The following is a 22,441-nucleotide window of genomic DNA, read 5'->3' as shown; positions in this document are numbered from 1 at the left end:
GTGAGTCTTTTCATTATAACAGCTCTAAAGGCCAGCTACTTAGATACTTGCTCTTCCAGAACCCCCACAACAAGGATACAGGGCATGAGACCCAAGACTGGCCAATCAGATACTCTCTTTGAAGATCTGAATCTTAGGCAAGGAACACAGAGATGCTGGAATAGTTCAAAGTTCATTCTGGCATGTGTAGTGGTGGCCTCTGGTATCCAGGGACCACAGAGGTGCCAGTGATCATGAACCCAGTGGCAGTACCTAGTGCCTAACAGTAACAGCAGCTTAATCAGGCCATTCATGGTGCGGATTCTCATTGTTCCTGTCCACTGTCCAAACTCAATACTCCAGCCTTGCCTCCAAGAACTACTCAACATCTCCCTAAGAAATGCCTTCTCTAAGTTAGAAGGAGTTGATGTCTTTATTTGAAACTACAGTTGAGGGGCGCCTGGGTGGCTCAGTCGTTAGGCGTCTGCCTTCAGCTCGGGTCATGATCCCAGGGTCCTGGGATCGAGCCCCACATCGGGCTCCCTGCCCCACGGGAAGTCTGCTTCTCCCTCTCCCACTCCCCCTGCTTGTGTGTGTTCCCTCTCTTGCTGTCTCTCTCTCTGTCAAAAAATAAATAAAATCTTTAAAAAAAAAAAAAAAGAAACTACAGTTGATACTTGAACAACGTGGGGGTTACGGGCACTGACTCCCATACAGTCAAAAATCCGCATGTCACTTTTGACTCCCCCAAAACTTAACTACTAATAGCCTACTGTTGACCAGAGAGGCCTTACCAATAATATAAACAGTTGATTAACACATATTTTTTATGTTATATGTATTATATACTGTATTCTTATCATAAAGTAAGCTAGAGAAAAGAAAATGTTAAGAAAATCATAAGAAAGAGAATATATTTACAATACTGTACTGTATTTATAAAAAAAAAAAAAAAATCCACGTATAAATGGACCTGAGCAGTTCAAACCTGTGTTGTTCAAGGGTCAACTGTACAAACTCTGAATGGTACAAAGTTAGACTATATCTTATAGATCATCTAGTGCAAATTTATTGTGATTCATAATAGAAATTCAGGTAATTGGAATTATACCTCCCTTAACACTTTTTTATCGATCAGTCTAGGCTTAGCCATGCTGTGGTAAAAAAAAAAAAAAAAGAAAAAAATGACCTCGCCCCAACCCCCCACCAAATCTCAGCAGCTTATAAAAACAAAGATTTGTTTTTCATCTTAATGTCTATCACAGGTCAGCTGTGGTCCCGTTCCATGTCACGTTCCCTCTGGGCCCAAGCTGATGAACCTGAGCTAATGGAGAAGCCCGTCTGATAGACTGCAGGTCTCATCGGTTGGCTGGCTCTTAAAGCTTCTACCTGGAAGTGACATGCATCATTTCTACCCATATGTCCTTGGCCAAAGCGAGTTACACATTAGGATGTACAATCCTTCTAAAGGGAGGGGCAGTGCAAGTCACACGGCAAATCTGATCTAAGTGGTATGGTATTCTAGAATTGTCTCACTGGGAAGGTCATCAAATACTTGAGCAATAATACAATCTAACACAACCCTTATGATTCAGGGCTCTCTTTCATTAATTTGGTAAGTTTCAAATGCCATAACATGAATGAAATAAATTTATTTTGAATAAATTATTTTTGGGGGGGAGTGGGTTTGAAACATTAACAATCATAACATTTGATCCAGTTTTATTAAAGTTAGATGCAGTGTTTCCAAAGTATGGGGTGGCAGATGTAGAACAGAAACACATAGGAACTCACTGAAATTCCACTCTAAGTAAAAACCTATTTTACAAAATTGCATTAAGCATCTACCATGCCCAGAGTTAATCTTGGGGCTTTGAGGGATACAAACATAACTAAGATGTGCACAGGGAACTTAATGGACAATTAAAGGGAAAAAACATGTCCACAAATAACATGAAGCAGTGATAAAATAGAGGAGAGACAGAACAGAGAAAATTCATAGGATGAGCTAAGTGTGAAATCTCTCAGCCTAGAGATAAAATGGAATTGTGTGAGGAACTGATTACTTTAAAACAAGTCATATAATTCTTTTTTTTTTCAAGCCATATAATTCAAAGGCACAATAATTTTATACCACACTGTATTGTGTGTTTGGAAGAAGACATGCAGGGGAAGAAAAACTGAGCCAACATGTTGCTAAGAATTCCTGTCTTTGGTCCTTACTAAACAATGGCTACAAGTCTTTACTGAAACAGTGGTTATAGTGATGAAATCTGATTGAACTCTACTTAGCCAACTAAAATAAGTAGGGGGAAATATCCATATTTCCCTTTTCTTAAGGAAAAAAATCTTGTGACCTTTATCTTGTAGATGAGTGGGGGTTTTTTGTCTTTCAAAATGTCAAGTTTTAACATGTGATTACTAAAAATTATTGACATAAAAATTTGAAGAAGTGCAATTATGACAGATGTAAATGTTAAATTATTTATGTAAATTCAATTAAAGCTGCACTTTAAATAAACGCCAGTACAGTCCCTTTGGTTAGTAAAATATGCTTTACTTCTCGAGTTAAAAAAAAAAAAACAAAAAAAACCGATGTGAAAGAAGCCAGACACAAAAGGCCATATATTACATGATTCCATTGATATGTAATGTCCAGGGTAGGCAAATCCCTAGAGACAGAAAACAGGTTAGTGGTTCCCAGGGACTCGAGGGAGGGAAGAATGGGAACTGACTGCTAATGGATGTAAGCTGTTTTTGGGGGGCGGTGATGGAAATGTTCTGGAATTAGATGATGGTGATGGTTGTACAACTTTGTGAATATACTAAAAACCACTTAAAAAAAAACCTCATAAGTTGCAAATAATGTTTATATATGTGATTTGGGGATGATTATTTTCAAAGAGGCACTTTTAGAATTACTGACATACAGCCAAGCACAATATGTAATACATAGAAAAACTCAACAGCAGCAACATCACCAAACAACTCTTTCAACTATGTTCCTTACCTAAGATTTGTAGGGCCTTCTGGAAAGTAAAACAATGAACAGATAGAATTTTATTTATTTATTTTTTTTTTTTAAGGATTTTATTTGAGAGAGAGAGAGGGAGAGAGAGCATGAGCAGGGGGAGGGCCAGAGGGAGAAGTAGACTCCCTGCTGAGCAGGGAGCCCAATGTGGGGCTCGATCCTAGGACCCAGGGATCATGACCTGACCTTTCTTTTCTTTTTGAGAGAGAGAGGGAGGGGCAGAGGGAGAGAGAGAATCTTAAGCAGGCTCCGCGCCCAGCATGAAGCCCTACGCCAGGCTCTATCTCACAACTCTGAGATCATAACCTGGGCCAAAACCAAGAGTCATAATGTATGGTGATTAACATAACAATAAAAAATTAAAAAAAAAAACCAAGAGTCAGACACTTAACCGACTGGGCCACCCAGGTGCCCCAATCTTCTGTCCATTTTTAAGTTGGGCTTCTTAATCTTTGAAATAGAGCCAATAGGATTTGTTGATTGATTGGAAGTTTGAAGGAAGGGAAAGAAAGGACTTCATCATACCTCCAAGGTTTTTAGCTTAAGTTATCCAACTATGGAGTTGCTATTAAGTGAAGAAGTAGTGTTGGAGAGATCAGAAGCTTGATTTTAAACATATGAAGTTTGACATGCTTGTCAGACATTCAAGTAGAGTTCTCAAGTAGGCTGTTAGATTTCGGGGCCTGGAATTCAGAGGAGAGATGCAAGCCTGAAGATAAAGAGGAGGAGTCATCAGCATATAGATGGTATAGAAAGCCATGGAACTAGATACACCAACAAAGGAGTGAGTGTAGATATAGAAGGTGTCCAAGGACTAAAGTCTGGACACTACAAAGTTAAGAGGTCAGGAAAATAATGAGGAAGCAGCAATAATATTGAGACAGAGTGGCCAGGAGGAGGGAAAACCAGAGAGAGTACAATCTACTGCAAGCCACATGAAGAGTGTTCCCAAGGAGGCCAGCGTGTCAAATGCTGTTGACAGGTTTCAGGGCTGAGAACTGTCCCTTGGATTTAGTAGTGTGGAGAATGGAGGTGGTTGGTGACCAAGACAAGTGGAGAGACCCTTGTTAGCTAGAAACTAGGGCATTTCATCCAAAAGCATAAGAGGGAAGGCAGAGTTCACAGGCCCGGTTGCTGTGGACAAGAGGGCATTCACAAACTGTAATACGCGTTGTGAGGAATCACTGAGGGCTTTGTGAAAACATACATTCAGATTCAACTGGTCTGAGACGGGGCCGGCGGGGGGGCGGGGAGGGCGGGTGCATTTTTGTATTTGCTCCCAGGTCTGGCTGATGCCGCTGACGTCAGGGCCTCATTCTGAGGTAGTGAATTTATCTGCAGTTTCTTTTCAAAGTACAGATCTAACCAGGGATGTAAATGGCAACTGCTCCGGGTTGACTCTAGAAGATTTTCTATGCTCTAGGGGGCTTGATGTCATTCATAGTACAGCTCAAGTCTGTGGCTTGAGAAAGGGGTTAGAAACACAAGGAGCGATCACTGTGGGTGGAAGCTTTAGCCCTGTTTGTTTTGTGGATTGAAAGAGGGAGGGGCTTTCTAGGCAGAAATACAAAGGCTGGGGCCCCGCAAACTGCCTGGACAGAGGCCGCGGGGTGCGGATGCGGCCTCTCTCTGGGTCAGTGTGAGCTGGCGGGGGAGGCTCCTTGCAAGGCCCCTTTGAGAAAGACTGCCGTTCTCTCTCCATTACACGTATGAATATACTAAAAGTTCAGAATGATTCGCTGAGATAAATACCCAATAGAGTATTTCTAAGTCCCTCCCTCAGTTCGTTTGATTTTTTTAATAACAGCTTTATTTACTGAGATCTAATTCACAGACCACACAATTCGCCCATTCCAAATGTATGATTCGATGGTGTTTAGCATATTCGCGGAGTAGGGTCACCGTCGCCACAATTGATTTTTGAACGTTTTCATCACCCCCCAAAAGGAACCTTCAGGCCCTTTAGCCACTGCCTCATTTTCCAATGGCATTGAAATCCACTAAAATGTCTGCAAACTTCCTGCTCAGCAATTTGTGAGATTTCACAAAGCTGGGGGATATGTGTACATCTGTTGCATGAAAACAAAACTGTAGGGGCGCCTGGGTGGCTCAGATGGTGAACTGTCTGCCTTCGGCTCGGGTCATGATCTCTCTGTCAAATAGATAAATGAAATCTGGCTCTCTGTAGCCCTGCATAACTAACTTAATCTCTCTCGGCCTCAGATTCCTCACCTCTAAAATGCTGGCAGGGTAGTTGTGAAGGTTAAATGAGATACTGTAGATGAAGTGCCAGGAATCTAGCAAATGCAGTGATGGAATATCTCTCCCCCTTCCTCTGCCTGGTTAACTTCATCTCAACATTTACCCTGAGCGTCACAGCCTCCGTGAAGCCCTCCCTGATCCTCCCGGGTACCCTGCACCCCTGCCTCGTCAGTCAGTCAGTCGGTGTTTCTCTCATAGCTCTTAAAATGTAAAATGATGGCTGGCCACGTCATTGGTGCTTCCTCTGCATTTTGCGGGTCCGGAGGCCTGGGATGGCTCTCGATCACCTCACTGGCCCGAGCGCCAAGCAATACAGCAATGGGCACTTGCTACTGCACGGCACGGCATTTCTGATAATGCACAGCAATGTCTCTGCAAACCTCATTTTGAATAGTAACGCAAATGGAATCATATGAAGCCATCATCCTTTCTCCTTTTGGACTGTGGGCTCTTCTGAAAGCAAGATGACGCCTTCTATAATCTAGGCACTTACAGTAAATATCTCTGAGAGATATAAAAATATTTGTGTAAAATATTTTGCATTTACTGGGAAGTTATAAATAAAGCAATCTGACCAGAAAGCCGAAGAGCCCGCCCTCGCAAAGGCAGTGGAGCGTGGCCAGCTGCAGGCTCCCTGCCTGGTGCTTAGAAATGGAAACAGGGAATGAAAGGAGCCTCTCATCCCAGGAAGTGCTGGGGAAGAGACAGAGCTGCAATTGTATCCAACTTTTTATCTAAAAAAAGTAACACGGACAAAAGGAGGGTGATGTGGGAGAAGGCATGAAGAGCCCTTCTAGATTCAGGTATAACAGCTGATGCTTATGCCCTATGCAGTTACTCCTCGTAACCAGGGCAACCAAGATCCAGGCTATACTTGTATTGTACTGAATTTCTGTGCTGTTAGTTCATTTTTATTATGGGTCACGGGTAGGGAATTTGCGGTTGTTGGATTTGATGAAACACCCATTTGCAAAACTGCCTATATAAGGACGGGGAAAAAAATATTTTTCCTCTATCCCATCTACTTTCTTGGCTGGGGCTCTGTAACAAAAGACAGATTAACAAAAGGAAAGCATTCACATTTATGTAATATAAATTCTACATGACACGGGAGACTTCATAAGGAAATGAAGCCCCAAAGAGAGTTAAACCGGTGTGCTTTTGTGGAAGGTCAGGCAGGAATGTGATAGAACGGAAGGGTATGAGCCACGGGGAAAACCTAGAAAGTCCTCTTTGCTCAGATTCCCCTGTGTGCCTGCCTCTGCAGAGATCAGGGATGCTCCCTTCCTCGGGTAGGAGGAGGGCACCTCTCAGTGGAGGGGCTTAGGACCTGCCTCAGGGGAGGAGGGAGAGGCAGAGAGTCCTCCACCTACAGGCCCTTACTTAGATTCCTTCAGCTTCTTCTGTATGAGAAGGTACCAGATTTTGGAGTAGCATTTCCTGAACCCCATCGCCAAGGACTCTGACAACTGTAAAGATGCAGGGAGACCATGTGGTGTACTCTTGTTTGAAACCAGTCACATGACAATGGGACCATTGCTATGGCCACCTGACAGGATGTCTCTGCATCCATCCTGGCTTCCTTCCCCATCTAACTTAACAAAGCAGCCAGAGGGAACTTTCCTAAAGGCCACTGAAGTTGTCTCACTACCAACTCCCCCCCTTCAATGACTTCCCATTGGGCTTGGAAAAAACCCAAAGTCCTTATGATGATTGACAAGGGCCCTAATGAACCCAGTGGCTCTTGTGACTTCACCTCAGCTCTGGTCAGCTCCTGTCGTGCCCCCCCCCCACCCCACCCCCCGCACCGGACCTTGGGGCCATTGTACTGGCCATTTCTGTAACGGTGATTGTAAATTAAACAAAGCTCCTTTCCCCCAGAAGCAATCTTAAAGAAAAACACTTTCTTTTTAGTGGGTGAGACATAGAATGTGAAAGGATGATTATACTTAAAAATGTAATGCTGTCTCATTGGCTAAAAGAAAAAAAAAACCCCACACTGCTATTTGCCTATCTCTGGTTCCAAAAGTCACTAACAAAGTCGAAAGGAAATGAAAAAGACTACCCAGATTTTTACATTTTGGAGAGTGAAGGAATTTCCGTTTCAAATGCTTTTATTTGTCTGCAAATGAAGTTTGCACAATTCCAGCATAAAAACTTTTTTAAAACCCCACCACACACAAAAAACAAACAATGACACGAACACTTGGTTTTCATGTGATGTGCCCTTCAGAACCCCTGAATAGTTTTTAAGATCATCCTAAGTCACATGAAACCAGTTTGTGAAACTTCAAGTTTTAGGTGACTTTGCAAGTTTCTCTTTAAAAGACTAGCATGTTACATCAAAATAGGCAGCCCTGGGAAGCCACCAGGAGAAAAGATATCAAAATAGAATTCACACTCGATGGCCTCTGATTACTTCAAACCCATTTGAACACACGAACATATTCTAGTTTTAGGCACCGTTTGGGGAATTGTGTCAGGAGGCAGGTAAACTGTGTGTCTGGTTAAGCCTTCAGAGCTCTGACATAGGAAGTTAGGAATGGTGGGAGAAAAGAACTGCTGAAAATGTGTATAACTCCGAAGTAAACTTATTAAAACTGTAACCATTAACATTCGACAAGTTCTCAAAAGAGAACAAAATCAGCTATAATCACACAGAAGGTGTGTTGTGCTTAAATAATTGCACAGATTGGTTCAACACTGCAAAAGCCTTAAAGAAGGAATTTCCTCTTCAATTCATTTATTAGAGAAATGTTGGTAGATTCAAAGACTCAGGCAATGGACGACCTCTGACAGATCAAGGCCTGTTTTTACATTAGCACAATTGGAACTTCAGACCTAAAAGGGTTCAGAGTATGGGACCCCCAATATGCCATCCTGGCATGAGGATCATTCTGGGCTGAACGCAAATGAGAAAAGGCAGACACAAAATGAGCTCTCTGCCTGAAAGCAGAACGTAAATTCCCCTTATGAATTCTGTACCAGGAAGAAGGTAACAACCGCCTCAGGATGGCAGCGAGAAGAGTCTACACAAACAAACCTTACTAAATAACCATTATGTTCATTAGTCCCCCCATATATTTACCCTCCCAGTTTGCTGGCCCTAAAAGCCTAAAGCCCCTTTCATCTTGTTATTTCTCTACAAATGTATCATTATTTCCTAAGATGCTATTACACAAGCCCAAGTTCTAACCACCCATTTGAATTCTTCATCACTGAGTTTCTCCTGTATGTATCATGCCCGGCGTGTTAATGAACGGTTTTTCTCTTGTTAGTCTGTCTTTTGTCCGTCTAATTTGCAGGGTCCCAGCTACAGAGCCTAGGAGAGCTTTTATCCTCCCCTACGTATCTAAACTCACATGCCCTTGAGAACATGAAGACCCCCTAACATCAGAAACCAAATTTCATAAACACTTTATATACTCTGGAGGACTTGTGCAGAAAAAACAAAAAAACAAACAAATAAATACGCAACTCCTCTGACTAGGCAAAAGGACTCGAAACAAAATTCTACCTGTGGGATTAGAGGATAATTTTCATGGTTCAAGGGAGAGACAAGTGAGAAAAGAGAGGGGAAAGTAACAAAGCCCTAGTTATCCAATGTTAGAGCCTAAAGACACTATTCATCTTGTCCCACATCGCCAGGAATACCTTTCTCAGAAGTCAATGTTGAAGCGGTCTTGGACGGTGAATTTGGAGGAAGACAGTGTGGGAGCAGTTCCAGCTGGGCTAGCTAAGTCACAGCACCCCTGGGGACCTGTTTCCTCAGGTGTAAAGTGTACAGTGACATTCTTTTCTTAGAGCCGCGAGACCATCAAGTGAGAGCCTGTGTGTGAGTAGTTCTCAACTCTGTCTCAAAATAACTTGAGGAATTAAAAAGGCCTGGGCTACATCCCATGCATTCAGATTCAATTGTTCTGGGGAGCCCCCCCGCCTTGCCCCGCCTGAGCATCAGTGGGTTGTCAAATCTCCCCAGATGATCCTCATATGCAGCCACTGTTAAGGACTACTGGCCTACTGAGAAAGCAGCACTAAACTGCCTTGAACAGGATCACCGGGGGATCCAGGAGCACGAGGCCTGGGACTCTGCATTTCTAACAGGCTCTAGGGCCTGCTGAGCTGCTCTCAACCACACTCTGAGTACAGCAAAGGACTAAGTGGCCACAAAGCACAAAGCAGACAGTCATCCACTCTCTCCCCAAACGGTCAACTTTTAGTGATCGTGGCGTGAACTTCAATGAATGACTTTCCTTCCTCTTAGGATTAAGAATATAGTGGGGGGGGGGGGGGCGCGCCTGGGTGGCTCAGTCAGTGAAGCATCTGCCTTTGGCTCGGGTCATGGTCCCAGGGTCCTGGGATCAAGCCCTGCATCAGGCTCCCTGCTCAGTGGGGAGCCTGCTTCTCCCTCTTCCTGCCTTCTGCTTGTGCTCTCTCTCGCTATCTCCCTCTCTCTCCAATAAATAAAATTTTAAAGATTTTTATTTATTTATTGAAGAGAGAGCGAAAGTGACAGAGAATACAAAGGGAAAGGAAGAAGCAGGCTCGCTGCTGAGCAGGGAGCCCCATGCGGGGCTCGATCCCAGGACTCTGGGACCACGGACCTGAGCCGAAGGCAGTCGCCTAACCAACTGAGCCACCAGGTGCCCCTAAAATAAAATCTTGGAAAAAAAAAAAAAAAGGATATAGTGCGTGTAAGATTTTAAAACCAAGCACAAAAGGGTGGCACCAAAAAGAACGGTATCACTCCAGTTCTCGGTTAAGAGAACATTTATTTACCATCACAGGCAGACCCACATGCTATGATACCACTGCTCCCCACATTCGTTACAGATCACATAGGTCATCATCTCCTCATCTGGATTTGAATTCCGCACCCAACTTGGCAGGAAAAGTGTTCCTCTGGCGATTACAGTGACCTTGCAATTGAACTTCTCACAGCGTCTGCATTTTATCTTCTTCGTCTGCGTGCCCTCAGTGGCGTGGGGAAGGCGATGCTCCTGTATGCCAGATTCCGTGTAGGAGGCTCTCAACTGCTTCAGTTCCTTGCTTGCCATCTCCATCACCGTCATTTCGGCGAATTCTCTCGGAGACGTGGTCCCAGAGAGCAAGTTCTGTTGTAAGTGAGAATTTTTGGGGTTCTTCAGATTGGCAACTTTGCTTCTAACACAGGTTTTGTACTTTTTGAGGTTCTTCGAATGAAGGGTAAAAATGTGCCCTTCAATTTCTCTTGCAAAGTTTTGCCACAAATCAGCTTTGGGCTGATCTGTGCAAGAACTCGTTAAAGCTTCATAGAGAAGCTCTGTGCATTTAGCTCTCACAGGTACCGTGGGATCCAGCGACTCAGTGGATCTCTGGTCAGTGGATTCTGGGTCACCACCCCTGAAATGCTCCTCCCTGGGCTCCATCTGACTCGTGCTATTTTCAGGCACAAGTGTTTCAATGGCTCCTGCAACATGGTGGGGTGATGAATTAGAACTGCAGCCGCCTGATATCTCATCCTGACTTGGGTCATGAGAAAGTCTGGAGTGTCTGCCCGTAGGGAATGATTCAGGGCTGTCCCTTGGTTTGAAGTGGAGATCCTTATAAAGAGCTTTCCATTCTGACAGCAAACGCTTGGCTTTCTTTTTCAAAGCCACCACAGGGCAGTTTTTGAGGACTCTGTACACCGCCCTGACCACGACGGTCTCCTGGAGATGCTCTTTAGTCACATGAAGAGTCTCCAGCTCAGTAAGGTGGTTGCCAAGATCCTCAAAATTCCTTTTAGACATCAGTTGCTCAATAAGGGAGGCTTTGGCAGCTACCTGCTTCTGGTCAGACATCTTTACAGCTGCAAAGAAAAGAGAAAAGAGGTTTCTGTTTCTTTAAGCTTGGGCTTAACAGTTGCAGCTTCCCGATAGTAGCGGAGCGCTTTCTGCCAGTTACCTACGCGGCGTTTTCTGAAAGAGTTATGTAACAGAAGTGGGCGTGACCTGTTAGAAAATGTCATCTGCAATGTGGTATGGTTCAGTTTCAAAAGGCTGAGTCTGGGTAGTTGGGGGAAAAAAAAAAAAGCACTGCAACCAGTTTCCACATTAACGGTTGCTTCAAAGAAGCTTACTGGAAGAGCTCTAGAACTTTTTCCAATCAAATTTTCCAAATCAATGCTCTTTCCGGATCCAGATCGGTCAATTGCTTTGGATGGAATTTGGTGGTCATGCTGGGCATGAAATCATGCCAGTGTCAGCATGAACAGGGTAAGTCTGAGCAAGGCTGGACTGTTTACCCCCATATTCAGCTATTTGCTGAACTACTTGCTGATTTTATCATCTTTAAGTGGTATTTTTCTGAATAACAGAATGAGAAACAGGGCAATAAGGGAATGCTGTTTAGATGTCCCAAGGAATCTGAAGAAATCGTGAGACAGTATAGGTTGCAAGGCAGCCGGAACCAGATCTGATGGGCCCCAAGAGTCAACGGGCACTGTGCTGACATCCGAGTCTTCTGAAAAGCAGGGTAAGGGTTCATACTAAGCAATCCGGACCATTTACGACTTTGGACCAGCTAGTCCCTAGGCCACTTTGGTTCCATTAACTTTTCTGTTTAACTCTGAGGTGCAAAAAGTTGCTTGATGATTATCTCATCCTGGGCAGGTAAATAATTACTTTATCTAACCAGTCTATTTTTCTCTCCACATAATGCACATAACCTTGCTACCTAATACCCCTGGATCTACATCTGCCCATCTGGTCTAAATATGGACTTATGCATCTTGATAGCAGGGACCCTGTCTTTTCAAAAACTCATGGGCTTCCATTTCATAGCACTTTATATTAAATGCCCATTACTGGGGCACCTGGGTGGCTCAGTAGGTTGAGCGTCTGATTCTTGGTTTTGGCTCAGGTCATGATCTCGGAGTCGTGGGATCGAGCCCCGTGTCAGGCTCTGCACTCAGCAGGGAGTCTGCTGGACATTCTCTCCCTCTCCCTCTGCCCCTCCCCCTGCTCACAAACACTCTCTAAATAAATAAAGTAAAATCTTAAAAAAAATGCCCATCACTAAGCACATAGTCTAATAACACTGAAGCAAGCACAGAGACGATCAATGCAGTCTTCTTAGAAACCATCTGACAAGTTCTGTGAAATGCAATGTCTTTTTCTTTTAGTCAGTGATTCCATTTCTATAAAATTACTTTAGGGAAGCAAGAGATGTGGAAGCTGTCCATGTAAGAATTTTCTTCCAACTCTGAAGAAACTGTAAGGTCCCAAATGGTTAAACTTGCACACAAATGTTCACAGCAGCATTACTCTTAATAGCCAAAAAGTGGAAACAACCCAAATGCCCATCAACTGGGGAAACAACATGTAGCCTATCCATACAATGGAATGGTATTTGGCAAAAAAAAAAAAAAAAACCCGTAAACCCCGTGAAATTCTTATATATATACTACAACATGGACAAGCTTTGAAAACACTATGCTAAGTTAAAAACACAGAGGACCCCATATTGTATGATTCCATTTATATGAAATGTCCGGAATAGGCAAATCTATTTGGTGGTTGACTAGGGCTGGGGCAGAGGAATGCAGGGAACCAGTGGGGTGGAATGAAAGGGGAGTGGCTGCCAACGGGTGCAGGGTTTTTCTTGGGGAAAGTGAACAAACTTCTCTAAAGTTGACTGTGGTGATGAACTGCACAACTGTAAATATATTAAAAATCACTGAAGTGTACACTTTGAGGAGGTGAACTGTATGGTATATAAATTATATCTGAATAAAGTTGTTATTTAAAAACAGCATATAGGGACGCCTGGGTGGCTCAGTTGTTAAGCGTCTGCCTTCGGCTCAGGTCATGATCTCAGGGTCCTGGGATCGAGCCCCACATCGGGCTCCCTGCTCAGCGGGAAGCCTGCTTCTCCCTCTCCCTCGCCTGCCGCTCCCCTGCTGTGCTCTCTTGCAAATAAATAAATAAAATCTTTAAAAAAAATAAAAAATAAAATAAAAACAGCATATAGAGTCTGATCCAAATTTTATTTAAGAATCACATGTGAAGGGCGCCTGGGTGGCTCAGTTGGTTAAGCGACTGCCTTCGGCTCAGGTCATGATCCTGGAGTCCCGGGATCAAGTCCCACATCGGGCTCCCTGCTCAGCAGGGAGTCTGCTTCTCCCTCTGACCCTCCCCCCTCTCATGTGTTCGCTCTCTCTCATTCTCTCTCTCTCAAATAAATAAATAAAATCTTTAAAAAAAAAAAAAGAATCACATGTGAAGAGAAACAGTCAAAAACAAATACGCAAACCTTTAGACAGTGATGTTTTCTGAATGGCAAGATTTTAGATGATTTTTTGTTCGTTCTTTTATTCCTTCTCATATTTTGTATGATGAGTATGTATTATTTTCATAACCGCAAAAGTGACTTGTCCAGTATCATTTCATGATAAACTCCACATATTTATAATGTTGGCCTATTGGAAAATGGCACGGTAAATGGATCAGTCTTCTACCTTCCCTCTGGAATCAGAATATCATGAAGGTACTACGTGACGTGTGGCTTTGCCTTCACATTAGCATTCACAATTTCCTAAGAAGTCTACTGCTGGGTCTAAACCAGTTGCATCTCCTCTCAAACAGGAAGAGTTAAGCACCCTGGGTCACAGCTGTGAGGTCCCTATGGGTGTTTCCCTGCTGGGCCAGCTCAGGGACGACCGAGATTGCGGGTCTGGCAGCTGTGCCACCAGAGGGGGCTGGTACATGGACAACCTGGGCAGTCACTTGTGAGGCAGCAACTCAGGGTCTCAAGAGGCTTTTTTTTTTTAAAGATTTTATTTATTTATTTGACAGAGAGAGACACAGCGAGAGAGGGAACACAAGGAGGGGGAGTGGGAGAGGGAGAAGCAGACTCCCCACCGAGCAGGGAGCCCGACACGGGGCTCGATCCCAGGACCCTGGGATCATGACCTGAGCCAAAGGCAGATGCTGAACGGGCTGAGCCGCCCAGGCGCCCTTAAGAGGCTACTTTTATCATTATCAAGAATCAGTACTTCAAGATCATTGTTTTACCTTTTTTACAATTCCAGACTGAAAACAGTGAAGGAGGTCTTCCTAAGAATCAGAGGCTCAGTAAACAAAGAGGTAAGGTAAAAATGCAGAAAAATTAAAAATACATGGCCTCCATTGCTGAACTTTCTCTCAAAATTGTCTGCCTGACATCCTAGCATCTGGAGGAAGTCACGCAGCCAAGTCACCGTGATAAGGTTTCAAGCTGCTTAAGATACTTGAGCCCTCCCCAACTTGTTGGGAAGTTTCCTAACAAAGAAGAAATACTCATCTTGCTTGCATTCCGCATTCATTCTAGAGGCACCGCTACCGAAGACATCAGGATTGAAGTTTGCCAGATGCTGGCAAGGTGGTTAGTAAGAGACAGGTCTAGAGTGCCCACAGGGAGGTTAGGCAATGTTTAACTCAGGTCAGAATTTCTCAACACTCGGTCAGAGTCTCAAGGAGAGTCTGAAGGGGACTTTATAGCTTCGGAGCTTCAGAACGATGAGAACAGCAGTCTGTCTTACCAGCAAAACTTTCTCTTCACTTCTGTAAATCCACAGACGTTAATGTATTCACACATAAGCACTCTGCTCTTTATTTCATGTCCTTTCATTTACCTCTCCTCTGTATTTCTTTTTCATTTCTAATTGTGGTAAAATACACACACCATAAGACTTACCATCTCAAACATTTTTTCCCCATCTTAAACATTTTAAAGCAGTGTTCAGTAGTGTTAAGTACATTCACGTTGTTGTGCAACCAACTCCCAGAACACTTTTCCTCTTGCAAACCAAACTTTGTACCCATTAAACAACAGCTCCCTGTTCCTTTCTCCCCCACAGCCCCTGGCAACCATCATTCTACTTTCTGTCTTGATGAATTTGACTACGTGCTGCACGTAAGTGGAATCACACAGTATTTGGCCTTTTGTGTCTGCCTTATTTCACTCAGCATAATGTCCTCAAAGTTCACCGGTGTTGTAGCCTGTGTCCTGGATTATTAATATTCCATTGTATGTACAGACCACGTGTTCCTTATCCATTCATCATAAACACTTGGGTTGCTTCTACCTTTTGGCCATTGTGAAGAAACGCTGCTATGAACATGGATATACAAATATCTCTTCGGGACCCTGCTTTCAGTGCTTTTGGGTAAATATCCAGAAGTGGGATTGCTGGGTCATATGGTAATTCTATCTGCAATTTTCTGAGGAACCGCCATACTGTTTTCCATCCTCCTCCATATGTCTAACAGCATTTAAATCCTGTCAAACCTTCTGTTCCCCCTGTGGGACAATGATGTGGATATAAAGCATTTATTGCCCTAGGAGGGTATACTGTGAAAGCAACTGAGATATAAAATTTTGAGTATTGCCATAAGAAGACAAGGAAAGTTGTGTATCCAGTTTATAGCTCTACAGAGTTCATTCAATAAATAATTTATTACACATCTAAATACACATTAGATGCTGAGCCTAAAGAGATCCTCTCTGCCTTGAGGGAGCTGACAGTCCACTGGAAGGAATACGGACAAGAAAGTGGCCACTTACAACACAGGGTGTCTCCAAAGGATAGACACGGCTGCTAGAGGACACTCACAGGAGGAATGCTGGAGCCCAATCTGGGCTTCCTACCATCTGGCAGGTTCTAGCTGCCTCTTCACTGCGTTCCTTCTGATTCATGGCACTTTGTCAGAGGGATCATCCTCTACTACAGAGCTCACCAAGATATCCCCTCAACTTCCCACTTAAAGCCCTTCGGAGGTGCCCCTGTGCTCTCAGGGTGGAGCCCCAAGGCCCTTGGCCAGGTGATAAAAGGCCCCCTTCCAGCCTCCTCCGTGACCCTCCTCCATGACCTGGTGGACACCGACAGGCTCTGCCCATTCCACAGCTCCGTGCCTTCGTGTCAGTAGCTCCCTGGGCCCAGCCGAATTCTCACCGTGGGTGGCTGTCCGTCCTGACTATAAACCTGAATCGGCTGGCGTGATTAAACAGCAAAAACAAAAACAACGCCAGCGCCTCGTCCCAGGCAGAAGCGATCAGAGTCCCTGAGGGTAGGCCTGGGTATCCCCCCAGCTGTCCCAGTGACTCTGATTTAAACCAGAGCTGCCACCACTGCCCTGTACACACGGGCACGAGGCCCTGCCGCGGCAGGACCGTCTCAGTGACGCTGCCACCCCCCGAAGACAGCTCCGGACCTGCTCCTAGACCAAATACATAGAACCTCTCTGCTTTCGGACTCGGCCGGATGAGCCCCACTGGGAAATATTAAAAACACCTGCCGTGCACCGCCCACCTGAGAACCTTCTCTACAATGACAACTGGTGGTTGCAGTGTGTTAAGTGTCACGATGCACCCAATGTCCTGGACTCATTCCCTTCCTTACCTCTTAACAGCAGAAGACAATGTACATTTACTGAAGTCCATGTGCCATACACATTCATGTCATCTCCATCCTCACAATGAGCCCGAGTCAGGTATATGGCTTATCTCCAACTTACGGATGAGGAAATCTGTTAAAAACAAAACAAAACAAAACAAAACAAAAAACCATCAAATAGTTGCAGTGGTTTTTTTTCATGGTGTGTATCACATTAAAAATTGTTTTACTGTCTGCCTTCCCCACAAGACCGTAAAAGAATGATGTCTGTTTCATGCACTGAGACATGCCTGGCAAACACCTGGCCAGTGCTTACTGTTACTCAACAAGGGTTTTTTTGTTAAATGAGAAAAGAGCATCCAGAGTGCTCCCTCTCCTCTCTGCTCGTGCGCTTCATTCTTTTCAGTACAGACCAGCTTGCTTGTACCCACGGCACTGAAGCCCAGTGCCCCTCAGCTTCTTCCACGGGAGCCGACCTCATCTCAATTCTAGTTCAAAAAGTCATTTAAAATTAAAAAATAATAATAATAAAGGCAGGAGCATGGTGCCCACTGTGGGCTAATCAAGTAGACTCCAGGAATCAAACGTTTGGGGATAAGGAGGGTCAAGAAGGTATAGTTCACAGAAGTGAGGGGTGTTGAGCATGTTCGGTAAGTTCCTTGCCCGTTCTGGGCCTCGATTTCCTCATCTACAAAATCGGGGAAATTCTACATCCTAGGATTAACATGGGAAATAAATGAGATAGTCCTTGTAAACTCCTAAGAACCAGGCCTGTCACACAGTAAGCCTGACTGACAATTACACAGGACTATAATGAAAAGATTTACATGACATGTATCTATCATACCAGGCGCTGTTCTAGAGCAAGGGGTCGGCAAACTTTTCCTGTAAAAGGGCGGATAGTAAATATTTTCAGCTGTGCAGGCCATCCGATCTCTGTAGGGACTACTCAACTCCGCTGCTCTTGTGGCAGACACAGCAGCCAGAGACAATACATAAAAGAATGAGTACGGCTTTGCTCCAATCAATCTTTTTTCAAAGACAGGCAGGCTGGATCTGGCTGCAGGCCGTAGTTTGCTGACCCCTTTCTAAAGCAGTGCTATGCAACAGAAATATAATGCAAGCCACAGATACAATTTAAAATTTTCTAGTAACCACGTTAAAAAATGAACAGGTGAAATTAAAGACATTTTACCTAACCAGTGTATCCAAAATACTGCCATTTCAACATGGAATCGATAAAAACAAGTAAGTGATATTTTACATTCTCTTTTTCATTCTAATTCTCCAGAATTCACTGTTTGATATATCTCAGTTAGGACTAGGAACATTTCAAGTGCTCATTAGCCTGTGTAACTAGTGGCTCCCTATTGGACAACACAGTTCTAGAGCATATGCTAAAATGGGTAATGCTTACACACACCTATACCCCCAGCTTCTGAATACATATCAGAAAGAGTTTATACCGGGCCGGCAAGAGCGGGTCCTATATATCTGTTGACTGAATGCATATAAAAGCTCGTAAATATTAACTAATATGGGCAGGTTGCACACATCTGCCCACATCTGGCTTAAACCCCGGGGAGAAAGGAGATCAAAGAGAAATTCTGTTTCTTGTCATAAGCCACATACGCTTCTCCAGCTACACAGGGAGGCCCTTCCTCTATGGAGAGAACTGATGCCACATGTCGGGGGGCCGCAGGTTCTCAACAGCCCCTCAACCCTGCGCTAGGGCCCTTTCATGTTAGGACGGTCCCCAGCACAGGTGCAGCGAGTGGAAGGGACCAGCCCAAGGCCCCGCTCTGGCCCGGGTTCGGGTTCCGCAGGGTGGGGCAGGGCGACAAGCGAAGCCTGCTGCAAGCCGTCCCCGTGTGCCAGCCTGGCACCCAGCCCAGAAGCGGCGGCGGGCCCGAGAGATCTGCCCACCCCGGCGACTTCGGGTGGAGAAGAGGAGCGAGGGCACGATCGGGCCTACCCGACCCAGGACGCACCGAGGGCACCCCCCGGGGCAGTGCTGGGCTTTTCAGAGCACCGGTGCGCAGAGATACCGGAGAACCCAACGCAGGGCGTCGCTCACCGAGATGCGCAGGAGCCCCGGAAACTCGGGAGACCTCCGCGTCGAGAGAGAGTTTCCGGTACGCGGGGCGGGACCACCAAGGCTCAACCAATCCAAGCCCGCAGACCAGAGAACGCTTTCCCGGGCCCCAGCGCATGCGTGCTAGGTAAATGGTGTCTGCGCAGAGCGACTACCAGCGGCGAATCCGCCTCCGCCGCTGGCTGCGGGACGACCCCTGGTCTGGCTGACGGTCTGGCGGCCGGGCCTGAATTGAAAGAAACTACCCGCAGTAATGCTTTTCAGCTGCAAAGGTTGTTAACTATTCTACGGCGTACGCTTTCGGCTCTCATTCAAGACGTTGCTCAGCGAAATGTTGACAAAACTTTGGCCAAAAATGCGATATACTGAACGCAGTAATTAATTCGAGAAGTTATTTATTGCACCCCTAGCACACATCAGTTGATGTGTAAGTAGTAAACATTCATTAAATGGCCATGTGCATCCTGCACTTCTCACCTGTAGACATTGTTTCCCTGCAAGGGTCCAATAAAATCAAAGCGATGGTAAAACTAGAGACTTCATTTTCAAAAGGCTATTGCTTTAAGATTGTTTCTATCACAAGAACAAAGTGCAACACCTATAAATCTAATTTATTGAATAGGCTCTTGGGGGCGCCTGGGTGGCCTCAGTCAGTTAAGCGTGTGCTTCGGGCTGGAGTCCTGATTTCTGGGTCCTGGGATCAAGCCCCTGGTCAGGCTTCCTGCTCAGCAGGGAGTCTGTTTCTCTCTCTCTCTCCCTCTGCCCCTCCCCACTGCTCATTCTCTCTCTCAAACAAAATCTTTGAAAAAAAAAAAGTAAATCTCTTGAATTGGTAGGCTGGCTGGAGCAATTACATGTACCCGATGCCAGCTTTTATGTAATGGGGTCCAGATGGTGGACTTTGGTGGGTTTGGGCCACTCAGCTTTCAGCCCACCTTCTGAACAGCCAATTGGGTGCCGCCATCTGCCCTAGCCAGGGGCCAGCCACAGGAACAAGCTGGGCCCATTGCACACCCCTCCCTGGAATGTGAATTTTGAGCAGAGTAATGTGGAGACTAGTATGGTGAGAGATCATTCCAGTAACATTGGCATGCTGATCAGCAATGGCTTCTTTCCACAGCTCTGCTTCCAGCCCTGGAGCCCATTTCCAAGGCTGGATTGCTGGTCTTCCCATGCACCTGCACACTCCTGTTTCCTTACCATAACATCCCTTTGCCGTAAGTTAGCTGAGGTCTGGTTCTGTTGCTTGCTACCAGCAAACACTAACTGACACAGCCCCCATCTTAATGTAGCTGTGTGATTTGAGGGCCATCCAAAGAGAATCCCTGATCGTTGATGGTGCTGAAACTGCCTTCTTACTCGTTCCTTCATATTAAAGCACTGGAAGCTGCTATTCTAAAAGAACAAATATCAGCAAGGTTACACTTGCCGCTCTTTATTCCCTACACCTGAGTTATCTTAGAAGGGTCGTCTCTCTTCACCTGTCAGAGACCAACAGAATGGGACAGAGGACAAGTAAATGTTGACCCGGGTAAATGGGAAAGAATGAAAGGTCCGCAAGATTGGATTCTTTGAGATCTCAGGAGTCACTGAATTGGAAGATTCTAGGTATCCAGAAAGAGGCATGAGTTCACAGGACATGGGGGAGGGGAGAAATGGAGCAAAGCGGGAGCAGGAGATGCTTCAGACAGCCCTCTCTGCTGTTTGCCAGGTGGCAGCCACACACGGGCACGTAGGCCATCACAAGAGGGCACTGCCAGAGCTCTGAGAAGGGTCCAAAAACTGAATGCGAGCACCCAGTGCCTCACCTTCAGGAGGAGAGCTGTGTGACTGCAGCTTGGACCCATGAGGAAAAAGATTTGTAAAGGGACAGTGACAGCGATAAGAAACGGGGCTGTAGAAATTTTATGGGTGTCCAGGAAGACAAACAGATGTGCAGAAGGAGAGGGTTCAGGCTTTCTGAGCATCAGGCACATTTCCTCAGGCCTCAGCCCCCTCAAAATTCCAATGCCGTTGACCTCCCGCAACCCGCTTGATGTCCGGAGTCCATCGGTATCCTGGAGGGCAAGCCAGGGGACATCCCCAGTGTCAGAGTCATTGGGGGCTGGATTATACATGAGTCTGTGGAACTTCAGTTACAGCCTGCCCGGTATCGAGAGCTGAATTCACTAGAGGGGTCCCAAGTCAACTGGCACAGTCAGATAGATGAGGCTCAGCTCGGGGGGGGGGGGGGGGGCTGGCTAATACTTTCACTTTCTAAAGTAAATTTTCATTGAAGTATAACCCATATGTAGAAATGCTGGTGCACAAATCCTAAGTGTACTGCTCAAAGATTTTCACAAAGTGAACATGTCCATCCAAAAAGCATCAAGAAACAGCATGACCAGGCCCCCAGACGTCCCCCCTCATGCTTCCTCCTAGCACCCCCCCCCAAACGGTAAACACAACCTCAATTTCTCCAGCATAGATTAATCCTGCCTCATCTTGAAACTTACGTAGCCGGAGCCACACAGTATGTCCTTTCTGGTTTCTTTTGATCAATGCCATATTTTAAAATTCATCTGTCTTGCTGTGGGCAGCATTAGTTTCTTCATGCTCACTGATAGTATTTCATTGGATGACTATACCACAGTTTATTTTTCCATCCTACTCACAAGGGACATTATGGATATCTGAGTGGTCCCACTGTGACCATTACAAATAGTGCTTCTGTGCAGTTCTATTGAGTGTATACCTAGGAGTGGAATTCTGGGTTGGTAATACTGTTTGGGGCAGTAAATGACACATGACCTTAAGTTGTTGATACAAAGTCTCTTGCATGATTTTTCTACCTGAAGTCTCTTGAAGTCTGTAAGGGAGGGACAGGAGAGACTTCCCTGGCCACAAGGAGGCTTTTCCCAACCCCTAGAGCAGAGAACTCCAGTGTCATTCAGTACCCCTCCCTGCTTATGACAAAGGCCCAGATGTGTTTTCAAAATCAACTTGGTGCTTTAGTCAGCCACTGACATTCAGCCCCAGAGAGGAGGCAAAAATGGGGGGCAAAAATTGTGCCATTGTTATTTCAATGTGTTAATATAAACCCATGAGGCCGGAGGATGTGGGACGTCCTGTGAATGTTACCTAGTCTATGCCAGCAAATAGGCAAGCACCATTCAGTGGTAATTTGGGCAGCATTCGGGGTCTGTGCAAGGTTGAAGATCATGGTTTTGTTGAAGAACCAATCTGCACAATGTGTCATTTTTTGTAACACTGCTCAGCAGTCTGGTGATGGGATAGAGAAAAGAAAGCAGTGGGGTGATCACGATTGGGGCTCCGTACGGTGGCCGTGGTGGAAGAACACAAGAGCGTGGGCCTTGGGGGACAACGGCAAGAGTGTCTTTCAAGGGATGGTGGGCCTTAGAATCTAGGTTATATTTTATTAGAGTCAAGATAGGAAGCCAAGAGATGGGAAGAAAATGAAAATGTCAAGGGAACAGAGCTTTCAAAAAGTCCAAAGGAGAAATGTGAGATTAAGAGAAAGCCAGATAAACTAGACAGTTTGATGTTGGAGTTCAAGTTCGGAGGTGATGATCAAGTCCAAGGTAGTGGCCATGGTGCAGTGACCAGGGAGATGATGGTAACTGGAATAGAGGTCAAAGAACTGTGGGGCTAGGACATCAGATGGGTCATTTGCATAGAT

General features: G+C 45.2%; 1 protein-coding gene across 4 annotated transcripts; it reads right to left on the bottom strand.

The window, feature by feature from the left end:
* Positions 1 to 9,948: 9,948 nt before the first annotated feature.
* Positions 9,949 to 18,802, bottom strand: TCEANC (transcription elongation factor A N-terminal and central domain containing). Of its 4 annotated transcripts, none has more exons than XM_032389713.1 (3): positions 18,745 to 18,802; positions 16,674 to 16,800; positions 9,949 to 11,102 (listed from the first exon to the last, which is right to left on the bottom strand). In XM_032389713.1, the coding sequence occupies exons 2-3, from the start codon at positions 16,729 to 16,731 to the stop codon at positions 10,054 to 10,056; spliced, it is 1,107 nt and encodes a 368-aa protein (XP_032245604.1). In that variant the 5' UTR covers positions 16,732 to 16,800; positions 18,745 to 18,802; the 3' UTR covers positions 9,949 to 10,053. The 4 variants fall into 4 exon arrangements, with proteins under 4 accessions (XP_032245604.1, XP_032245607.1, XP_032245605.1 ...); XM_032389716.1 differs by having other exon boundaries at positions 18,643 to 18,773; XM_032389714.1 differs by having other exon boundaries at positions 18,659 to 18,773.
* Positions 18,803 to 22,441: the final 3,639 nt, after the last annotated feature.

Source organism: Phoca vitulina, unplaced genomic scaffold (genome assembly GCF_004348235.1).
Source record: "Phoca vitulina isolate PV1807 unplaced genomic scaffold, GSC_HSeal_1.0 scaffold55, whole genome shotgun sequence".
Classification (NCBI taxonomy): domain Eukaryota; kingdom Metazoa; phylum Chordata; class Mammalia; order Carnivora; family Phocidae; genus Phoca; species Phoca vitulina.
This window is presented reverse-complemented; position numbering and strand designations above follow the sequence as displayed.